Source organism: Perognathus longimembris, chromosome 1, assembly GCF_023159225.1.
Source record: "Perognathus longimembris pacificus isolate PPM17 chromosome 1, ASM2315922v1, whole genome shotgun sequence".
Lineage (NCBI taxonomy): Eukaryota > Metazoa > Chordata > Mammalia > Rodentia > Heteromyidae > Perognathus > Perognathus longimembris.
This window is the reverse complement of record NC_063161.1, coordinates 73,109,373-73,130,401: the sequence shown is the minus strand read 5'-3', so window position 1 is coordinate 73,130,401 and position 21,029 is coordinate 73,109,373. Positions and strand designations below refer to the sequence as shown.

The 21,029-nt window shown below is 53.2% G+C and overlaps 2 protein-coding genes across 2 annotated transcripts in view; one reads left to right on the top strand and one right to left on the bottom strand.

The window, feature by feature from the left end:
- The first annotated feature begins 2,081 nt into the window (after window positions 1-2,081).
- LOC125368496 (general transcription factor II-I repeat domain-containing protein 2A-like) lies at window positions 2,082-19,949 on the top strand. Its single transcript, XM_048369507.1, has 16 exons — window positions 2,082-2,281; window positions 3,590-3,690; window positions 4,414-4,552; window positions 5,799-5,918; window positions 6,073-6,256; window positions 6,774-6,802; window positions 7,565-7,619; window positions 8,458-8,504; window positions 9,004-9,096; window positions 13,725-13,781; window positions 14,273-14,332; window positions 15,064-15,141; window positions 15,954-16,037; window positions 17,284-17,467; window positions 17,775-17,803; window positions 18,377-19,949. Exons 2-16 carry the CDS (start codon window positions 3,595-3,597, stop codon window positions 19,930-19,932), a joined length of 2,811 nt encoding a protein of 936 aa, XP_048225464.1. The 5' UTR covers window positions 2,082-2,281; window positions 3,590-3,594; the 3' UTR covers window positions 19,933-19,949.
- Gtf2i (general transcription factor IIi) overlaps window positions 13,509-21,029 on the bottom strand; it is a 78,963-nt gene continuing 71,442 nt past the window's right edge. The window contains exon 34 of the mRNA XM_048369468.1: window positions 13,509-13,531. The gene's annotated coding sequence lies outside the window, so the exon portion shown is untranslated. The remainder of the gene's footprint in view (window positions 13,532-21,029) is intronic.

Sequence of the window (21,029 nt, the reverse complement as noted above, 5' to 3'; positions counted from 1 at the left end):
TTTCAGCTGCTGGGAATATGCTAATTTTATCAAACATCCCTGCTTCAGCTCTTCTTTTCTCAAAATTGACTCTGCTATTCATAACATTTACTTCCCGATAAATTTAAAAATCATCTTGTCAAGTATCACAAAAACATCCCACTGGGTTGGAGATGAGAGCTACATTCAATTCGGAAGCTAACAGAGAAGTTGACTGAGAGAAATGATGTTGAGGTTGATTCCCAACCCTGAGTGCAGGCTCTACCATTACTGAGGGCCTCAGCCTCACACCAAGTGTATTCAGCCTGTGCCAGTAGATAAATACTGCTGGTATTTTCAGGACATCTTCCAACACATATACTTGAAATACCCCAATCACATATCTCTATGAGCAAAACTCAGAATCATGAGAAATAATACATCATCTATACCCGTATAAAGTGTACTTTATAGTCCAGCATTTGCAGGCCACACCTGTACACCCAGCCACTCAGGAAGCTGAGATCTTAAGGACACAGGTCCAAAGCTGACCCAAACAGAAAACTACTCCAGACTCTAGCTCCCAAATAATCAGCAACAATCAGGTCTGGAGACACGGTTCAAGTGGCAGAGCATAAGGTATGAACAAGCAAGCCTTGTCTTCAGGTTAACTCCAGAAAGTTCCAGCCAACCTGTGTTATGCTCGCATTCAGGACCCCCGAGAAGACCACCAAAGACCAAGACCAATGTAAACAGCAAAGAGATGTTTATTGCGAGCTAGCTCGGACCTCTGCTGATAACACTCAAGAGGTCCAGAGGCACAATCTAGCAGTCTTTTTATATCATGAAACAAACAACTCTTAAGCAATCTGGGGAAACTTCCACAGAGTCAGGCTTATGTTTGATTAACAACACACTAAGCAAGCAGAGGGAAATAGGCTAACCTTATCTATAGTTAACTTTGTTAGCAGAGGGCCATAGTTAACTGTTAGCAGAGGGCTATAGTAAAACTTTGTTAGCAGAGGGCTAAACCGCATTCCTAAAGTTAAACTTCAATCTCTGTTCATATCTAACACATCCTCCATTTGAGACATTCAGCAGTTTTTCTCAAAAAATGTTTTGTGCACGCTTTCTGTGTAACCTGATTTAGGGGAGAACAAGCTTAGATTTTTAAGATGGAATCACTTAGGCCTTTTCACCTGGATCACATAGCAAACCGGATGTCTTGTATTTACACACTCCTTAGGCCCCGGGAGAGGATTTGTGGGAACCAAGTGAAAAGTGTAAAGAAGCCCCCTTTTGAGTCCCTAAAATAGGTAGACTCAGCCAGAGTAGTGGGCCTGAGGTAGGGCAAACTTAGGCTGGATAGCAGGAACACGTTCTGGTAAATGTCACCCAAGCCCTTTCGGAAAACTCAACAGTGGAAGAATGTGGTTTCTCTACTAGCCTGCTAACTGCTTCTGTAACTACGCTCGCTTGCTTGACTGGGGAATAGCAGCTTCGGTAAAATGACCATTGTGACTAAAAGGAAACTTCCAGAGAGTGATCATACTGACCTGGGAAGCATGGTGAAGATGCTGAACGCTGAGTTAATATTGTCAACCTGACCGCAAGATTCCCTGTCTGTGAACAGCATGCTTCACCTGTTTTTAACTTGCTTTAGCCACCTGTGTGTTGTATGTGTGATTCTTGCCTTTAAAAACCCAGCCCTGCGGAGGCCCAGCGCGGATCATCCGCATCAGCATCCCGGATAAAGACTCCGGAGCCTACTGAGTGCTGGTGACTTTGCTGTGGGGGTGTCGAGGCCCAGCAGGTGGACAGGATACTACAGGTTGTGGCCAGTGCTCGAGTGAGGAGAGGGTGCCGGGTGGCATCCACCCCGCGGGGCACCGTGGGCGACCGCAGCAGGGGTCGGGCCGACATCCCTGACGCAAAGACCGGGGCGGGCAGGAGCACCGAACCCACGTCTCGGGAGGCGTCTGGCGTCCAGGCCGGGACCGCGCCTCCACGCAGCCCCCCTTCCCCCCCCACACCCCCACTCCCCCGCCGCCCAGGCCGGAGCCGCGTCACGCAGCCCCTCGCCGCCCAGGCCGGGACCGCCCCCCGGCGGAGCGCGGGCACCGGAAGCGGCGCCGCCCACTCGGGGCGCGGCGCACGCCCTATAAAGGCCGCCTCCAGGAAGCAAAACAAAACAGACGGCCCAGAGGACCGGAGCGCGGTGCCCGCGGGTTGCGTGCTCGTGGCTGCGTGCGCGCCCCCCCGGCTCCCTCGTGCGCGCGCACCTCCCACCCCGGGCAGGCCTCGGACCCGGCCGGCGCCTCAGGTAGGTACCGCCTCCGCCACTATTACGAACGGGTGCTTGCCGCAGAACCTCCCCACAGGGGGACTCGGGGAAGAGTCCTGTGGCCGCCGCACGAGCCTTGCGAGCCTCATTCCCGCCAGCAGGCCCCGGTCAGCAGGAGTGGGGCGGGGAGTCCCGCCGCGCGCCTGTTCCCCTATGCGCTGATTGGTTGAGCGAGGCCAGAAGGCGGGGCTCCGCGGACCCGGGGCGCGCGAGGTTGCGCTCCGCCCAGCGTACGTGCGAGCGCGTTTGATTGGTTACGTGAGGAGGCGGGGCCGCCGCTGTCGCCAGGTAACCGCGTTCCGGCTCTGCCTCTCTCGTCACCGCGGCCTGGGCTCTGTGGGCGTGTCGCCGAGCGGGTTAGGGGGCGCCGTCCCGGATCGCGGCTCCGCACGTCCGGTGTGGCGTTCCCTGGGAAGGGCTGGCGGGCCCGGAGGCCGTCCACACGCTCGAGGCACGGGATCTGAACGCCTGTAATCCCAGCTACTCAGGAGGCTGAGACCTGAGGATCGCAGGTCAAAGCCAGCCCCGGCAGGAAAGCCTGAGACCCATCTCCAGTTAACCAGGGAAAAGCTCGAGAGGGAGCTGTGGCTCAAGTGGTAGAGCTCCAGCCTTAAGCAGAAAAGCCCTTGTTTTCTTTCGAGGGACGCACGTGCACACACCCGAGCACACATGTGCACACGCGCGCACACGCACACACCTGTGCGCACGACACCTTGCCATGTTTATAGCTTCTCCATACAGCTGCCCATGGCTGCTCAGTTTTTTGTTTTTTTTTTTTTGCTTGCTGGGGAAGCGTTGGCAAAAGGCTGTTCAGTGTGACGCCGTGGCAGTCCTGTCTGCATTCCCACTCGGGAGTCTGGCTGTACACGGGATGAACACCACAACCTCACCTTTGCTAGGCTGGCACTCTGCCACTTGAGCCACTCCAGCTCTGCTTTGGTCTACAGAGCTTTTCTACCTTGGCTGGCCTCAAATTTGGATCCTTCCTCTAGCAGCCTTCCAAGAAGCTAGGATTACAGGTGTGAGACACAGGCCCTCCCTGACGCAGGAGTTTTGGAGAGAGACCCTGTAGTTCTTTAATAGTTCAAGGCTGGGCTCCGGTGGACAAACATATCACGCATGGTGCCAGCCCCACATCCATCCCCAGGCCTGCAAACACATACACAAAACAACAGGAAGAGCTTCACCTAGGAAGCGCAGTTTTGACTAGTGAGCAAGCTGCCGAGACTCCAGCCAGAGGGCCCCTGGGGCTGTGCCACTCACGTCCTCCTTGCCTCTCTTGCTCAGGGACGATGGCCCAGGTGGCAATGTCCTCGCTACCTGTTGAAGATGAGTCCTCAGAGAGCCGGATGGTGGTGACCTTCCTCGTGTCTGCACTGGAGTCCATGGTGAGGTGGCCTCTGCCCCAGCACTGGGGGTGGGGGGTGCGGGCGTGGGGATGGGATTAGGCCTGTGGAACATGTCAAGATCAACCCTAATGTTTGTCTATAGGTTTGGGGGGTTTTTCTTTTTGCCAGTCCTGGTGCTTGGACTCGGGGCCTGAACGCTGCCCCTGGCTTCCTTTTTGCTCGAGGCTAGCACTCTACTACTTGAGCCACAGCTCCACTTTTGATTTTTTCGGTTTATGTGGTGCTAAGGAATCGAACCCAGGGCTTCATGCAAGGCAAGCACTCTACCACTAAGCCATATTCCCAGCCCTTGGCTATGGTTTTGTAACTGAATGAGAGTGTCCTTTAGGCTGAGTGTGGTAGCATACACGTGTAATTCCAGCACTCCAGAGGATGAGGCAGGACTTCAAGTTCAAGCACAACCTGAGCAATGAAGCAAAACCTCTGTCTCACAAAGAAAATGGCTACAGCCCCGGCTTAAGTGGTGGGGGGCGTGGCATAAGTGACTGAGTACCTGCCTAGCAAGTGGCGTGGCCTCTGAGTTCAAATCCTCCAAACAATGCTTGTTGAGGCAGAGGCTATTGCTGAGTGGTCGAGCTGCCTCCTCCTCTAGCTGGGCCCCCTATAAAGATCAACACAAGGCAGCTGGACTAGGAGAGTGCATCCACGTGCAGAGAGCTTTTCTTGGTCGTTTTTCTGCCACTTTTGTCTGTCTGCTTGCAGTGTAAGGAGCTGGCCAAGTCCAAGGCGGAAGTGGCCTGCATGGCCGTGTACGAGACAGACATGTTCGTGGTGGGGACAAAGAGGGGACGTGCCTTCCTCAGCGCCAGGAAAGACTTCCAGAAGGACTTCACGGCCTACTGTACGTGTTGGCTCCATCCTCGCCCAAGTAGGGAAATGTGGTGCCGCGTCGGGATGGACAGCTGCCCCACACCCAGCTGCCCGTGGCCTCCACCCCAGCACAAAGACTGCAGACAAAACTCACACTATAAAAACGCTTGTCCAAGGCCTTCCCCCAAATAGCTACAACTCTTCTAGAGCTCATGAATTGTTGTTGTTGCTTGGAGACAATGTCTCTCGGAGTCCTGGAACTTGAGATCCTCCTCCGTCAGCCTCCCCAGGGCTGGGGTTACAGGCATGCGCCCCTGTGCTCAGCCTCACCTTTTTCTTCAAAACCATTTTGTAGTTCCTCCTCTTTCCTTTCCCCTTTCCTTTCACTCCCCTCTGCTTTTTGTTTTTGGGTTTTTTTTTTTTGTTTTTTTTTTTTCCTGTTCCTGTTCCTTCCCTTCCCTCTCTGTCCTTGCCTTTGTGACAGCCTATGTTGCCCAGGCAGGTCTTGAACTCCTGGGCTCAAGCCATCTTCCTGCTACAGAGTTCCAAATGGGTGGGAAGGCAAGTACCTACCACCAGGGCCCTCTGTGTTCAGAGTTGTTTCATTTTTATTTTACTGCCGGCATGGGGGCTTAAACTCAGGGCCTTGACTCTCCTATAGCTTGCGTGCTCACAGCTAGTGCCTTACCATTTGTGCCTCACCTTCAGTCTAGCATTTTGCTGATCAATCAGAGATAGTCTCCTGGACTTTCCTGCCTGGGATGACTTTGAACCTCAGTCTTCCAAATTTCAGCTTCCTGAATAGCTAGGATGGACAGATTTATTTCTGGGATAATCAGCATGTTTGCAAACACCAGACGCTTTTTTTGTTCTTAATGACAAGGAATTGATATGCAAATATCCTAATGAAACCAAGGTACAGTCACTGTGTGCCAAGGAAAAAGATCTTCTGGCGAGCTGCTGCTGGCTCACGCCTGTTATCCCAGCTACTCAGGAGGCTGAGACCTGAAGATCCCAGTTCAAAGCCAGCCTGGTCAGAAAAGTCCATGAGACTCTTCATCTCCAGTTAACCACCAGAAAACTGGAAGTGGCATAGTGGCTCAAAGTGGTAGAGCTCTAGCCTTGAGCTAAAGAAGTCAGGGACAGCGCCCAGGCCTCAAGTTCAAGCCCTAGGACTGACAAAGAAAAAAAAAACTATTGTGTTTCTTCTTCTTGCTTCCGATCACAGGGGTCAGTAGAATGAGCAGAGTCTAACCCCACCCCACCCCTGTTTTCAGGCTGCGAGGAGGGTTGGAGTGAGGAGAAGCCCCCAAGCCCCAAGATGGAGCCACAGGTGTGTGGTGCAGAGGCTGAGGTGCTCAGGAGGGCTGTGGACACGCACTTCTGCTCCTGTTATGGTCAGTACATGCTGCACGTGTGTCTCTAGAGCTGTAGGTGGGGAGGATGATTTAACTGTCCCTTCAAAGCCCGACCCTGCACCTCCATTTGCGGTGGGCGTTACAAGGAGCTGGCATCTGCGCACACGGTTCCAAGCCGCTGCCTCCATTGCAGGAAGAGCCCTGGGGACAGCAGTGCCCATCCCTGTGCCCTATGAGCAGATGCTGAGTGGCCAGACAACCGTGGGGGTGCAGGGGCTTCCTGAAGGACTGGCCTTCCAGCGCCCTGAGAACTACGACCTTGCTACCCTGAGGCAGATTTTGGAGAACAAGGAAAGCATCTCATTTATCATCAGCAGGTGGGATATTGGAAAGCTGGCACTGGCCGTGCCAGGCCATACCTGTCATCCTAGCTCCAGGGGAGTCCGAGATGAGTTGCTGGCCAGCCCAGGCAGAACAAGCCTGTGAGACTCCGAGGGGAGGAGTCGGTCATGGTGGCATGCCTCTGTTAGCCCAGCTCCAATAGGAAAAGAAAAATAGCATTGCAGTCCCAACAACTGGACAGGCAATGAGATCCCACCTCCAAAATAACCAGTACAAAATGAGAGGGAGGCATGGCGTGTGGGTAGAGCACTTGCATCTGGGAGCTTAAATGTGATCAGCTTATTTCGTCCTGTTACACTGAAAAGTGCAGCCAGGTCTAGTGGTACATGCCTGTGGTCCCAGTTACTAGGGTTTGAGGCTGACCCAGGAAAACAACAGAATTACACGCAGAGGATGTGGTTCCAGTGGTAGCGCCCCTGTAGCAAGCTTTGGGCCCTAGTACCACCCACAGTGTTGACTACCCACAGTTTTTCTGTGTCATTCTTCCTGTAGACCTGTCCACGGGGCCAAGGGGCTGCTTGGTGAGTGACCACTCCTCCCTGCTATGGTAAACACACCCCGCGGGAGCCCACGCCGCGGTACAGCCTGGAGCACAGGCCTGGGGAAAGGGGTCACTGGCCGTAGGGTGGGCTGAGCCCACCTGGCATGGAGGGGGGCAGCGTGGGGCCTTTGTGAGTGCCCAGGCTGGTGACCACCACCGCAGACCACGGGCAGTGGGGTGAGCCATGTGTTAGCCCTTGGTCCCAGGCTCAGCTCTAAGCACTTTGCGTGTCCTGTGGACCCTCGGTGTCCAGGGTACCATTCCAGGCCCATGTGTGAATCCACATGCCACCGCCAGGTCGCACATCTGGTGAATGGACATGGGAAACGGCTGCTGTTCAGAGCTGACAGGAAGAGTGGCCCTGGGAGCACTGGAGCTCTTCCACCTGGGTTGAGGAAGCACTGTGGGCAGGAGGGCAGACAGCACCACCTCCTCACCTGTCCTGAGATAGTGGGTGGGGGGGAGGTCCTACAGCCAGCGACTACTGCTGGTAACCTCACCCGCACAGGGGACCACATCTACACACAGGGGACATGCTATTACATGGAGACCACACACACATGGGCTACACCCTCATGCAGGACCACACCCACACGGGTCCCGCCAGTGCCCAGGCCTCAGCTGCTGCAGGCTTGCCTCCCCTGCTCCCATCCCAGGGGTCTGAGAGGAACTTCCATTGCCTCTATTTCCTTCCATGTGCGTGGAATGCCCATGGAGACCAGTGTGTCTTTTTCCTAAACAGACGGCTGCGGGGCACCCACAGAGGCAGAGGGATTGACTTTGCTGCCAAATGAGAGGTAAAGAGCAGATAATAAGCACATCTGGGAGTGTGGCTTAGTGGTAGAGCACTCGCCTCGTATACCTGAAGCCCTGGGTTCCATTCCTCAGCACCACATATACAGAAAAAGCCACAAGTGGCGCTGTGGCTCAAGTGGTAGAGTGCTAGCCTTGAGCAGAAAAAGAAGCCAGGGACAGTGCTCAGGCCCTGAGTCCAAGCCCCAGAACTGGCAAAAAAAAAAAAAAAAAAAAAAAGCACAGCCAGAAGTGGTGGTGTATGCATGTAGTTCCAGCCCTTGGATGGCTGAAGCAGGAGGATCACAGTTCCGGGCCAGCCTGTGCTATGTAGTCACATCCTCAGAAACAGCCAGGGCCTATGGCTCTCACCTGTAATCCCAGCTACTCAGGAGGCTGAGATGTGAGGATCAAAGTTCAAAGCCAGCCTGGGCAGGAAAGTTTGTGAGACTCCAGCTCCACTGGAAAGCAGGGCTAGAAGCATGGCCTGACTGGGAGAGCACTAGCTGTGCAAAAAATGAATGAGTGTTAGGCCCTGAGATCAAGCCCCAGTACTGGAGAAAAGAGGAAGAAGTAGATAGTGGTGAGGGGAGAGTGGACCACTTCCTCCTCAGTGTGCGTGCTTTGCATTGGAAGGAGACTGGGAACCTGAGTGCAGTGCTGGGGCCACTTCCACGTTCAATTTTGTAACCAAATGATAAGAACTTTCAGGTTGCAGTTGAGGCAGTTTTGCATGGGGTTGAGGAGGGGTTGATGAGATGGGGGAGGGGAACTCTGCATGTGCAAAGGGCCTGGGGCTTGGCCTTCACTTCCTGTCTGAACAGAGGCCCCTTGTTCTTGCAGCTGTGGCCGCCTCCTCAATGTGAAAACTGAACCCGAGGAGGATTCTGGTAGGTGCACGGACACTTCTAGAATCGAGCATTTAGCAGACTTATCAAGTGGCTGCATTCTCTTCTCTTGCTTTTTGTTGTTGTTGTTGTTGGTCCTGGGGTGTTTGAACTCAGGGCCTGGGCGCTGTCCCTGAGCTGTTTTGCTCAAAGTTGGCGCTCCACCACCCGAGCCACAGCGCCACTTTCAGCTTTTGGTGCCTCACCGGAGGTGAGAGTCCCACGGATTTCCCTGTTTGAGCCTGGCTCAAGCCTCCACCTTCAGATCTGGGCCTCCTGAGCAGCTGGGATCACAGGCGTGTGCCGCCAGGACCTGGCTCCTGCTGGTTCACGTGGCTTGGCGGATGCTCTTCGAGGACGGGTGGGGGTCCCGGGTGGGGGCCACGCCCCGCTCCGCGTGAGCTGCTCTCCTTTCATCTGTGTCAGCGCAGGGTCACTGTGTTCACACAAGCGGGACCAGAGCCATGAGTGACCCTGACTGTCCTGTCCCCATGTTACACAGGTGTGCCACACACGGGTGTGCCACCCAGTGACGCAGCCATGGCCATCAAGAGAGAGTCGGAGGATCCTGGTGTCGATGAGGGCGGTGTGGGAGGTAACGCGCTGAGCACATCTCCGTGTTTCTAATGATGGGAGGGGATGGTCCCCACCCTGGGAGCGATGGGGGGTGGGCCTTGCGTGCCGCGTGTGCTGACAGATCACCTAGCCCAGCCCCCACGCACGCGCGCTGATGGATCAAAGCCCCACGCATGCGTGCTGACAGATCACATAGCCCCACACATGCGCGCTGATGGATCACATAGCCCCACGCATGCGCGCTGACAGATTACATGCAGCCCCCACGCACGTACACTGACATGATAGCCCCATGCATGCACGCTGACAGAGCACATAGCCCCACGCGTGCGCGCTGGCAGATCACATGGCCCAGCCCCCACGCATGCGCAGGGAGCCGATTGGACCACACCTCACCTGGAGGGGCCACGCCAGTCCATCCCCCAGCACCCACGTCACCCAGAGGGGAGCCAGAAGCAGGGGAAAGCCTAGGCCCATGCAGTCTCAGTTGGAGCTCGCCAGCTGCTGACACCAGGAGGGCAGCGGCGAGCTGGGGAGTCCACGTGCACGGGGAGGAAGGACTGGAAAGCAGGACAGGCTGGAATTGCCCCCGTGCCCGGCCTCTGCCCACGACCACAGAGGATGCAGAGGAGGCCGCGGGGTAAGAGTGAAAGCCACCAGAAGGAGAGAGCCAGGTTCTGGTGGCTCAGGCCTGTCATCCCAGCTCCCCGGGAGGCTGAGATCGGAGGATCACGGTTCAAGGCCAGCCTGGGCAGGAAAGCCCATGAGACTTTTATCTCTAGTAAACCACCAAAAGGCAGAAATGAAGCTGCAACATCAGTGGCAGAGCACTAACCTTGACTGAAAAAGCTAAGGGACAGCACCCAGGCCCTGAGCGCAAGTCTCAAGAGCAGCACAAAAAGGAAGGAAGCTAGGAAGATGGAGACTTGAAGAACCAAGTCCATGCTGGACTTGGTGCAAAGCATTTTAACATTTAACCTCCCACCCTCTTCTTCTTCCCTCTCATTTCTCCCTTCCCCCAGTTTGATTCTGTCTTTAGATCACTTTTCTGTTCTCATTTCCCAGCTCCCCATTCAAGTCTTTACTACTGTCTTAGTGTTTCCTTGGTGTGTTTCTTTCTTTTCTCTTTTGTGGCTGTGGGTTGCACAAAGTCACATGAGCCACACCCCCAGCCTGCCTGGCAGCTTGTTTTATTATTTTCTCTTTCTTGCTTTGTTCACTGGATCTTCTTCCTCCCCGCTTCTCCCCATCCCCTCCTTCTGTGGTCTTCTCCCTTCCCCTCCCTGGCATTTTCCTTTCTCTTCTGACCCTGTTGACTCATCATACAGCCATCTTGGGTCCTGCACAGGAGCTCTGGCAGGGACTTTTATCAAGTCAGTTGTTACTGTATTTGTGTAGCAGGTGTCTCTCTGAAGCTAGTTGTTTCTGAGTGTAGCTTTCCCCTCCAGGCATTTGTTTCCAGGTGTAGCTTCCCCTCTGAGTCACCATGAGCACATGGCGGCTGCCCAGACACTGAGCTGCATTCAGGGCTCAGTGCCAACCACGTGCAGCCCAGCCCCCCACCTGCGCCTGAGCACACCTTCAGGTGACATTAAAAGGCAGATTAAAAGTTCCAGGGGCCAGCTGGAAATGTGGTTTAGCGGTAGAATGCTTGCCTTGCACGAATGAAGCCCTGGGTTCAATTCCTCAGCACCACATAAACAGAAAAAGCTAGAAGTGGCGCTGTGGTTCAAGTGGTAGAGTGCTAGCCTTGAGCAAAAAGAAGCCAGGGACAGTGCTCAGGCCCTGAGTTCAAGCCCCAGGGGGAAAAAAAACAAAACTCTACCAATGACAAAGCCAGTACACAAATGCACGCAGTATGGTGCCTGCAAGGGTCAGCAGCCCCCCCCCCAAACAACCTCTAGTCATGGTGAAGTGAGTGAAATTTCAAATAATTCAAAATAACAATTTTAAGAATGGCCAGAGGAGGAGCTGGGGATATGGCCTAGTGGCAAGAGTGCTTGCCTCATATACATGAGGCCCTGGGTTCGATTCCCCAGCACCACATATACAGAAAACAGCCAGAAGTGGCGCTGTGGCTCAAGTGGCAGAGTGCTAGCCTTGAGCAGAAAGAAGCTAGGGACAGTGCTCAGGCCCTGAGTCCAAGGCCCAGGACTGGCCAAAAAAAAAAAGAATGGCCAGAGGAGCCAAAGAGGACAGGAGTAAAGACCTGAGTGGATTTCAAAAGAATTGAAAAGGACAGCTGGATGAAATTAATAAGATACAAAAATATAACATACAAGATATGAAAGGAGAATTCAAACAAAGAAAAAATAAAAATGAAAATTTTAACATGGTAAATTTGCTAAGTCGGATAACTCAATGAAAGCCTCAGCAGGCGAAGTGACAATGTCAGCTGTCAACAGAAGCGCAGATGAACTGGAACATTCCGATGATAATGAAGATGAAAAGAAGAAAGTGCAAGTAGACTGCACAGGACCCAGGGAGCATTAAAAAACCAAATGTAAGGGTCCTGGGCACAGGAGGAGGAGGCAAAGCACAAACTAAAGCACAGGACACAGCTGATCCAACAACAGCAGACAAAGATCCCAGATCACGGGCAGCCGCCATCTGGGCACAGGAGACTTCCAGAACACGGACGGACCAGACCCGAGGAGAATGGCCTGCTTCCTGTGCTAACATGACACATGCAGATGAGCAGGGAACATGGAAAGCTGCAGAAGGAACACTGAGTCACAGAATAACATCTCCCCACGCCAGGAGAGTGAGGAATGGTGCACAGCAAGGCCCCAGAGGGAGATCCCCCGTCAGCATCACCGGGTCCAGCACCCTCCTGCCTAGTTGAAGAACCAAGATCATTTCCTGATGAACACAAGCCACGGGAATCGCTGGCCACCAAACCAGCATTGAAAAAGATACTTAGAGGAATCCTGCACACAGAAGAGAAAGAAAGACAATCAGCAAAACAGAGAGGACGCACTGGAAGAACAGATGCGCTTCAAAGATTCGGATAGACAGAAAAATCACAAAAACAACAGAATGGCCAGAATGAGTATCTATCTTTTGGGAATAATTCTGAAGGTTATCGATCTCAATTCTCCACTGAGGCATGGACTGGGGCTTTGGACTTAAGTGGTGGATCACTTGCCTGGCATTTGAGAAGCCCTGGGCTCAGTCCCCAGGAACAACAAAAATAAGGAATTAAACTCAATAAAATTAGATCTTAGCCAAGCACCAGAGGCTCACACTTGTCATCCTAGCTACTTAGGAGGCTGAGATCTAAGGATTGAAGTTCAAAGCCAGCCCGGGCAGAAAGGTTCATGAGACTCTTACCTCCAATAAACTACTTAGAATAAGCCAGAAGTGGCGCTGTGGCTTAAGTGGTAGAGCCCTAGCCTTGGACACAAAGAGGCTCAGACGTATCACCCAAGCCCTAACTGAGTTCAAGCTCCAGGACCGGCAAAAGGAAAAAGAAAGGTTAGATCAGACATGATCAGGGCCTCCTGCCAGGGCTCGGCAGGGAATATACCACCTGTGGGCAGGATTCTCACCACCACCCCACCCCAAAGACCATCTGATCAAGCCTCTTAACCTAACCAGCAATTTGTAGGAAATATTGGGGACATGGGGTCATGTGTAACCTCCACAAATTCCATGAACACCAGAACTTGACAAACCAGGAAGTTCAAGTCAACAAAGGGAAAAGCTGGGGCGACCCGTCACGTGACGGCCTGCTTGTCACCTGGCTCACGGAAGAGCAGAACAAGGCCCAGTTCAGTCTCCAAAAACCATGAGAAGACCAGCTTCACAGAGAAAGATGTTTGTTGCCGGCTTGTTTTGAGGTGCAGCCTGAAGCCTCTAGCACGCTGTGTAGGGCCATCTGCCATGGAGCTACACACTAACCTCACTGTATAAGTTATGGTGGAATTTAGATTTAAACAAACCAGTCACTTACTGCATAGTATTTACTGGAAAGCAGTTGCATGGGAAAAGCCCTTTTTCCACCCATTACAATGAAAATACTGCTAAAGCAGGAATCATCAGTGGATACTAAATTCAGAACACAATAGTTACACCAGCTTCAAGTTTCTCCTGAGAGACCACCTGGCTATAAAGGTTGACTGCAGCAGCAAAGGCCCAAGACCCACACAGAACTCCATGAGAAAAATGCTCCTGAGTTCAATGCCTCTCAACGCTCCACACCCCCAACCCCACACACGTAGGTTGTATTCCAGAGGACTGGAACTGACTGCCAGACTCAATCTGATTGGTTGCAGTGCGCATTTGCCCGCTGTCTGTGCACATGGTCTGATCCGTGGCTGAACCTTGACTGCAGTGATTGGATGACCTTCAGTTGCTTGGTTGTGAGAAAAGCCAGAAAGCCCCAGGATGGCATCCAGTCTCTGAGTTTAAGCCCCAGAACTGGTGCACGGGCACGAGCGCGCGCGCGCGCGCGCGCGCGCACACACACACACACACACACACTAAAAGCATAGTATGCTTATCTGCATTCTAACCTTCTATTGCAAGTAGCTGAAGTATTTTAGCTTTCCTGTGAGCCTTGAATTGTTTTCATTATGTTAAGTCACTTCTTTTTTCTAATTTATGTTCCTGCCTTCATCCTTACATTGCTTATTTTCTTTTCAGGAAGCTTCCCCAAGTCCATGAGCAATGAAATCATAGAAATGGAAATGACAGTGGAAGGTTAGAAAAATGAAAACGAAGAGCATGCTGTCTCCCTCCCTCCCCTTCTCTCTGTTTTTGGAAGCTAGCAGGGTTTGTTGTTTGTTTTTGCTTTGCTTTGTTTGGTAGGGGAGCTGGTACTGTGGCTTAATTGGACATAGGTAAGAATCTCCTTTTCTGTCCAGTCTTGCTGTGATCCTCAAATCTCAGCCTGCTAGGAGCTGGGATTACAGATGTGAACCATAGCCCCTGCCAGCTTTTTCTTTTACTCACAGCATTCCTAATGACAACAGAATGCGGTGAGCATGTGATTCCCACAGCCCTTCTAGAAGGTGGGGGCTGTGCTGATGGGATCTGAAGTGCCCTGTCTCCTGGCCTTCAGCAGCAGCCCTCAGAGTCATCTGCTGTCTCAGTCCCCACTTACCACATATGAATTCAGAGTCGGGGCTCACCTGTGGGACCCTGGAGGGTTCTTCATCACAAATGTCATTTGAGATTTTTTTTTTTCCAAGAGCCTGCACTACTGAGCTCTGAAGCGAGCGAGGCGCTCGAAGCCCACATGAAAACAGAAGGTTGGTGGCCAGTGTTGTCATGACATCATGTTGTTGTTTATTCTTTCTGAGGAGCTGGGGGGCCCTGGGACAACTTCAGATCCGTGTGTGTGTGTGTGTGTGTGTGTGTGTGTGTGTGTGTGAAGAGAGGAACCACTAAGTAGAAAGGGACAAAAAGTGGCAGATCTAATATTTGACAGGGTTAGTAACCTATGTCCCATCATAGTGCTTTTTGTTCCCATAGTGCCTTGGGCTCCTGTTCCAATGCTGCTTCTTGTTCATAATGCCCTCAGTCCCCACTCAAACATTTCTTCCCATAATGCTCTGGGCTCCCATTCAAACACTACTACTTTCCATAATGCTCTGGGTTCCCATTCAAACACTACTTCCCATAATGATCTGGGTTCCCGCTCGACCAATGAAAACAGCCTGGGTGGTCCATACACCAGCCATCCACCAATCAGCACAAAGCCCGAGGGAGGTGGTATGGGAGGTGTCCATGTCCTAAAACCCACCCCAGAAGGCCCTATTGGATCCTCTTTAGACCCTTCTTTACATGGAGAGTTCCTGCTACTTCCTTTCATGGCATTTATTTTCAAGTAAACTCATTTTTTACCTTAAACCCTTTTCTGCTGGTTCATTCTTCAATGAGAGGCGGAGCCTGCCCCTAGATGGTAGCAGTGACACTTTGAATTTTAGAAAAGACTTGGCCTTATTCCCTCCACATTCTAACCTGGACTTTCTCTTCTCAGGACACACAAGCTTGTCCAGTGCCACGGCTTCTGCAGCAGGTGTGGAAGACCTTAAGATCGTGCAGGTGACAATTCCGGGTAGGGATGTTTGTTTGATTTGATTGTAATTTGTATCTAATCTGTCATTCTGTCTTAACCATTTCACGACATGAGTTATTAGCATTGTTTTTTGTTTGTGTTTTGCATTATTTAACCTGAACACTAAGGAATAATATTTCAAGATTATAAAACACACTGTAAGTTACCACACACCAAGCATCTTATTCATATCACACATTGGGTTTTGTGTATGTTATTGTTCTTTGTGCCAGTATTGGGGCTTGAATTCAGGGCCTGGGTGCTGCCCCTCAGCTTTTTAGCTTAATTGGCTAGTTCTCTACCACAGCTCCACTTCTGACTTTTGGTGATTAACTGGAGATAAGAATCTCACAAGACTTTCATGCCCAGGCTGGTTTTGAACTGTGATCCTCAGATCCCAGCCTCCTGAGTAGCTAGGATTGTTTATTGTTTATGTCTCTGGAATTTTAGATGGTTATTATTCAAAATTAAATTTAAAGCATTGGAGAATGTTCACTAGATTCTAGCACTGGTTTCTCATTCCTTTTTCTTGTCATATTGCATTGGCTAAGATTTGTACTGTAATTTTGAGGAGTGCTGGTCTTGAACAATATTGAAAATATTCCCCAAAGATAAACCCAGAGCACAGGTCTGTCATTGGGGAAATTCTCTTCTCATCTATGATGGCTTCCATTTGCAAATTTCCAAAATGCTAACTTAATGCCAGAAGTGACCTGAACAAGGCAGGTAAGTGCTAACCAGGACCCACCTGCATTTTTCCAGTGGAAAAATAAAGTCGTAACTCTGCTTGGTTTGTGGTGTCATTCTTTTAGACAGTGAGAAGGAAAAGTTACCAAGCATGGAGAAGATCAAACAACTGCGAGAACAGGTTAACCACCTCTTCAGTAGGAAATTTGGTACGTCTTAACATTTTACATGTCCAAGAATTACATACTTGAAATACTTCATTGGAAAAGAATATCTTACAGGAAGTTGATCTGTGTGTGAAAGAGCTGTCTTTAAAGGTAGTATGTATTTTAACAGCTGCCTTTGATTTGCTCAGTTCTTACCCTGGATGAGTTTGTTTAGTACTGGACATGTTTGTGTTTATTTAGTCCTCAAAGAAATCTTTCAGGTAGGTACCAAGATGATTCCTATTTAATAGACAGAGAAACTGAGTCTACTGCACCACTCACACCAACTTCAAAGTCAGTAAAAATCAACTGGGCATGGCTGGGAATGTGGCTTAGCAGCAGGGAGCTTGCCTAGCATGCATGAAGCCCTGGGTTCAATTCCTCAGCACCACATAAACAGAAAAAGCTGGAAGTGGCACTGTGACTCAAGTGGTAGAGTGCTAGCCTTGAGCACAAAGGTTCTCAGGGGCAGAGCCCAGCCCTTGAATTCAAGCCCCAAGACTGGCAAAAAACCAGGAGCTGGAGATTCACACCTGTAATCCTGGCTAGTTGGGAGACTGAGATCTGAGGATCACAGTTCAAAGCCATCCTTGGCAGGAAAGTCCATGAGACTTAGCTCCAATCAAAGCCAGAAGTAGAGCTGTGACCCAAGTGGTATAGCACCAATTGAAGCAAAAAAAGAAAAAAAATTAATGACCAAAAAAAGGCAAAAGCACAAGGTTTTGAGTTCAAGTCCTAGTAGTGGCACAAAAAGTTAGGTATTTGGAGATATTCTTCATGCCTTTGAGCTCTCTCTGCTGGCTTACTAAATTTTGTGCTGGATTTAAACACAGATCCTCTATCACCACCTCTTGCCCAGCTGGGACTGCAGGAATTAGGAAGCCATTCCTGATTGTCACTTGAGGCTGCCTCTTTTTTTGTTGTTGTTGGTCGTTTGGCTTGAACGCTGGACCTCGGCACTATCCCTGAGCTTTTCAGCTCAAGGCTGGTGCTCTACCACTTTGAGCCACAGTGCCACTTCTGGCTTTTTGGTGGTTAACTGGAGAGAAGAATCTCGTGGACTTTCCTGCCCAGGCTGGCTTTGAACCATAATCCTCAGACCTCAGCCTCCTGAGTAGCTAGGATTACAGGTGTGAACCACTGGTGCCTGGTGATGAGGATGTCACTTAAATCCTGACATTAAGCCTAGAGTGGCATAAGGGAGAACAAAAAGCCCTGGAGTGAAGCGGTTTTGCCTTGTGCGTGGCAGGAGAGGCAATCGGCGTGGATTTCCCTGTGAAGGTTCCTTACAGGAAGATCACCTTCAACCCCGGCTGTGTGGTGATTGACGGCATGCCCCCAGGCGTGGTGTTCAAGGCCCCTGGGTACATGGAGATCAGCTCCATGAGGCGGATCTTGGAAGCTGCTGAGCTCATCAAGTTCACGGTCATCAGGTGGGGAGGGGCCTGGGCCCTTCATCATTATGGAAGTGGGGTGAGCGCTCAGCAGGCCCAGACACTGCCCTTGCAGACCCGGGATGCCAGGCCAGTGTCCCCGAGACCCTGAAGTTGGTACTGGGTTCTGCCTGGCCTACTGCAGCTTTTGTCTTGGGGATGTGGCCACATGCCTGTTCCCTCTGAGGGGCCTGGCCAGCCTGGAGCCAGCTCCTCCATGCCTGGCATTATGCCAGCAGGAAGCCAGACAGAGCCCAGGGGCAGGAGGGGACCTAGCCACGTATTCACCATGTCTCCTTCTCCACAGGCCGCTACCTGGACTGGAGCTTAGCAACGGTGAGTGCCGGGTGCCAGGCCCATGGCCCAGGCTCCCACTCCCCCATCTCTGCCAGCCCCAAATCTGCACAAATCATGTCATCTGCTAGATGCTATGCTAACACTTGTTTCCATGCTGCGGATGGAACCCCAGAACTGCTCACATACTAGGCACATGCTCTACAACTGGGCTAACCACTAGTCCTGTCTATGTTCTTTTTGTAAGTCCTGGGGCTTGAACTCAGCCTGGGCACTGTCCCAGAGCTCTTTTGCTCAAAGCTAGTGCTCTACCACTTTAAGCCACAGTGCCACTTCCAGTTTTCTAGTGGTCCACTGGAGATAAAAGTCTCACGGACTTTCCTGCCTGGGCTGGTTTCAAATTGCAGTCCTCAGATCTCAGCCCCAAGCAGCTGAGATTACAGGCATGAACCACTTGCACCTGGCTTTCTAGGAGACCCTTTCTCTCCAATGATAACCCCAAAATGCCAGAGATGGAGCTGTGGCCCAAGTGGTAGAACACCAGTCTTAAGCGAATAGGCCCAAGGACAGCACTCAGGCCCCTGAGTGAAGCCGTTCTTGCTGTCTCGTTCCAAGTGGGCAAACGCAAGATCGACCAAGAGGGCCGAGTGTTCCAGGAGAAGTGGGAGCGCGCCTACTTCTTCGTGGAGGTGGAGAACACGCCCATGTGCCTGATCTGTAAGCAGAGCGTGTCCGTGGCCAAGGAGTACAACCTGCGGCGCCACTACCGCACCAGCCACAGCCAGCACTACGACTGCTACACGGAGCACGCGCGCGACCTCAAGCTGCTGGAGCTCAAGACAGGGCTCACCAAGTACCTCCTGGAGGGCCCCGATGGGGTGCCCCCCGCTGCGGGCCCGCCCGAGCCCGCCCCCATGCGGGAGGATGCGGCTGGGAGCCCGTGGGCCAGGCTGCGCGAGAAGATCCGGTCGTTCGTGGCCTACTCACTGGCCATCGACGAGATCACGGACATCAACAACACGGCGCAGCTGGCCATCTTCATCCGCGGCGTGGATGCCAACCTGGACGCGTCTGAGGAACTGCTGGATACGGTGCCCACGACGGGCGCCAAGTCTGCCAACGAGACCTTTGCCCGTGTGGAGAAAAGCCTGAGGAAGTTCAACATCGACTGGGCCAAGCTGGTGAGCGTGGCGTCCACCGGCTCCCCCGCCATGGTGGACGCCAGCCACGGACTGGTCCCCCGGCTGCGCGCCAGGGCTGCAGCGGCCGGCTCGGGCACGGAGCTGACGTCCCTGGGCTGCATCATCCACCCCGAGGCGCTGTGCGCCCAGAGCCTGCGCATGGAGCACGTGATGGCGGTGGTGGTGGACTCGGTGAACTGCATCAGCTCCCGCGGCCTGAACCGCGGCGAGTTCACGGCCCTGCTGTACGAGCTGGACAGCCAGTACGGCAGCCTGTGGTACCACACGGGCGTCAAGTGGCTCAGCCGCGGCCTGGTGCTGCGCCGCTTCTTCGAGTCGCTGGAGGACATCGAGTCCTTCCTGTCGTCCTGGGGGCGGCCGCTGCCCCAGCTGAGCTGCAAGGCCTGGGTGCTGGACCTGGCCTTCCTGGTGGACGTGACCACTCACCTCAACTCGCTGGCCCTGGCGCTGCAGGCCCACCCGCAGCTCGTCACGCGCATGTTCGACCTGCTCCGCGCCTTCCTGGCCAAGCTGGGCCTCTGGGAGGCGCACCTGGCCCAGAACAACCTGGCTCACTTCCCCACGCTGCGGGCGGCGTCCTGCGGCGCCCGCGACGCCCTGGGCTACGTCCCCCGGATGGCGGGGCTCAGGGCCGAGTTCCAGGCCCGCCTGGCCGCCTTCCAGGCGCACGAGCCGGAGCTGCGGCTCTTCAGCTCGCCCTTCACGGCGGCGGCGGACTGCGCGCCCGCTGAGCTGCAGATGGAGCTGATCGACCTGCAGTGCAACTCGGCGCTGCGGGCGCAGTTCGAGCGGGTGGGCGTGCCCGAGTTCTGCGCGCACCTGCGGGCCGGCTACCCCCGGCTCCGCGCGCACTGCGCCCGCGTCCTCTCCATGTTCGGCAGCACCTTCGTCTGCGAGCAGCTCTTCTCCATCCTGAAGCTGAGCCGGACGGAGGAGCGCGCGCGCGCCGGGCCAGGGGCCCCATCCTGAGGACTGCCCCACCCCGCGCCCCGGGCCGGGGCTCGTAGGAGGAGCGAGCGACCTCGCCTACCCCTCCCCTACCCCTCCACCCTGCCCGCAGCTGGAAACACAGTCTGCAGTGTGGCCCTGGCGGTGTTTCACTGTAGCTGAGTAAAACTCAAGAAAGTGCTCAGTGCTTCTAGTCCTAGGCCTGCCTCGAGCCTGGCCTGCTCCATCCGCTCCCATTACCAGCCAGACTCCGTGGGAGGGAAGCCAGAACGTTCTCTCTGTAGACAGGACCAGGGCGTGGCTTCAGCCAGCAGGCTGGCGCAGGGTGTGGTGAAGCGGGTGCATCACATGTGGGCGTGGCTCCCTGGGGTTGGATGCCTGTTCCGGTGGGCGTGGCTGCCTGGAGCTGGGTATGTTTGTTCGAGTGGGCGTGGCTCCCCCTTGCCCTGGGTAAGGGAGCCCAGGGAGAGCAGAAGGCCCTGAATTCAAGTCCCGTTACTAGCATGCATACAAAATTTAAACAGCCAAGTGCCAGTGGCTCACGCCTGGAATCCTATAGCTACTCTGATCTAGGCCATCATGGTTCAAAGCCAGCCCAGGCAGGAAAGTCCATGAAACTCTTACCTCCAACTAACCTCTAAAAGGCCAGAAGTGGAGCTGTGGCTCAAGTGGAAAGTCGCCAGCCTGGAGTGTGCAAGGGCCTCGAGTTCAAGCCCCAGGACGGGCACAAATAATAAAGAACAATGCAGAGTAGGTGAGGACAGTGGGTCTTGTAAGGCTTTAAAATGGCAGGGAAAGCGTGGCTTCTCCCTTCAGCCTTGTTCTTGTTCTTGTACCTTAAGCAAATCCCACTTTTTCTGGGCATGTTATTCTGAACTGGGGCTGTGGAAAGCCCAGCACTGGGTGAGGCCTGGTGGACCTTGTGCTGATAGACCCTGCTGGCTTGACTCAGGCAATCACCTACCCCCTGGACACACAGGTGCGCATGCACACACACACCCCTCCACTGTTCTGCTCCCTACACGGGCTGGTGCTCGTGCCACACCTCCCACTTACAGCTTTTTTGTGATTAATTGGAGATGAGTCTCATAGACTTTCCTGCTCGGGCAGGCTCTGAA

Coding starts and splice junctions, on each gene's coding strand:
- LOC125368496 (XM_048369507.1), top strand. CDS start 3,595: ATGGCCCAGGTGGCAATGTCCTCGCTACCTGTTGAAGATGAGTCCTCA. Junction 5,919..6,072: donor GCACTTCTGCTCCTGTTATG/GTCAGTACATGC, acceptor CCTCCATTGCAG/GAAGAGCCCTGGGGACAGCA. Junction 9,097..13,724: donor CGATGAGGGCGGTGTGGGAG/GTAACGCGCTGA, acceptor TTTTCTTTTCAG/GAAGCTTCCCCAAGTCCATG.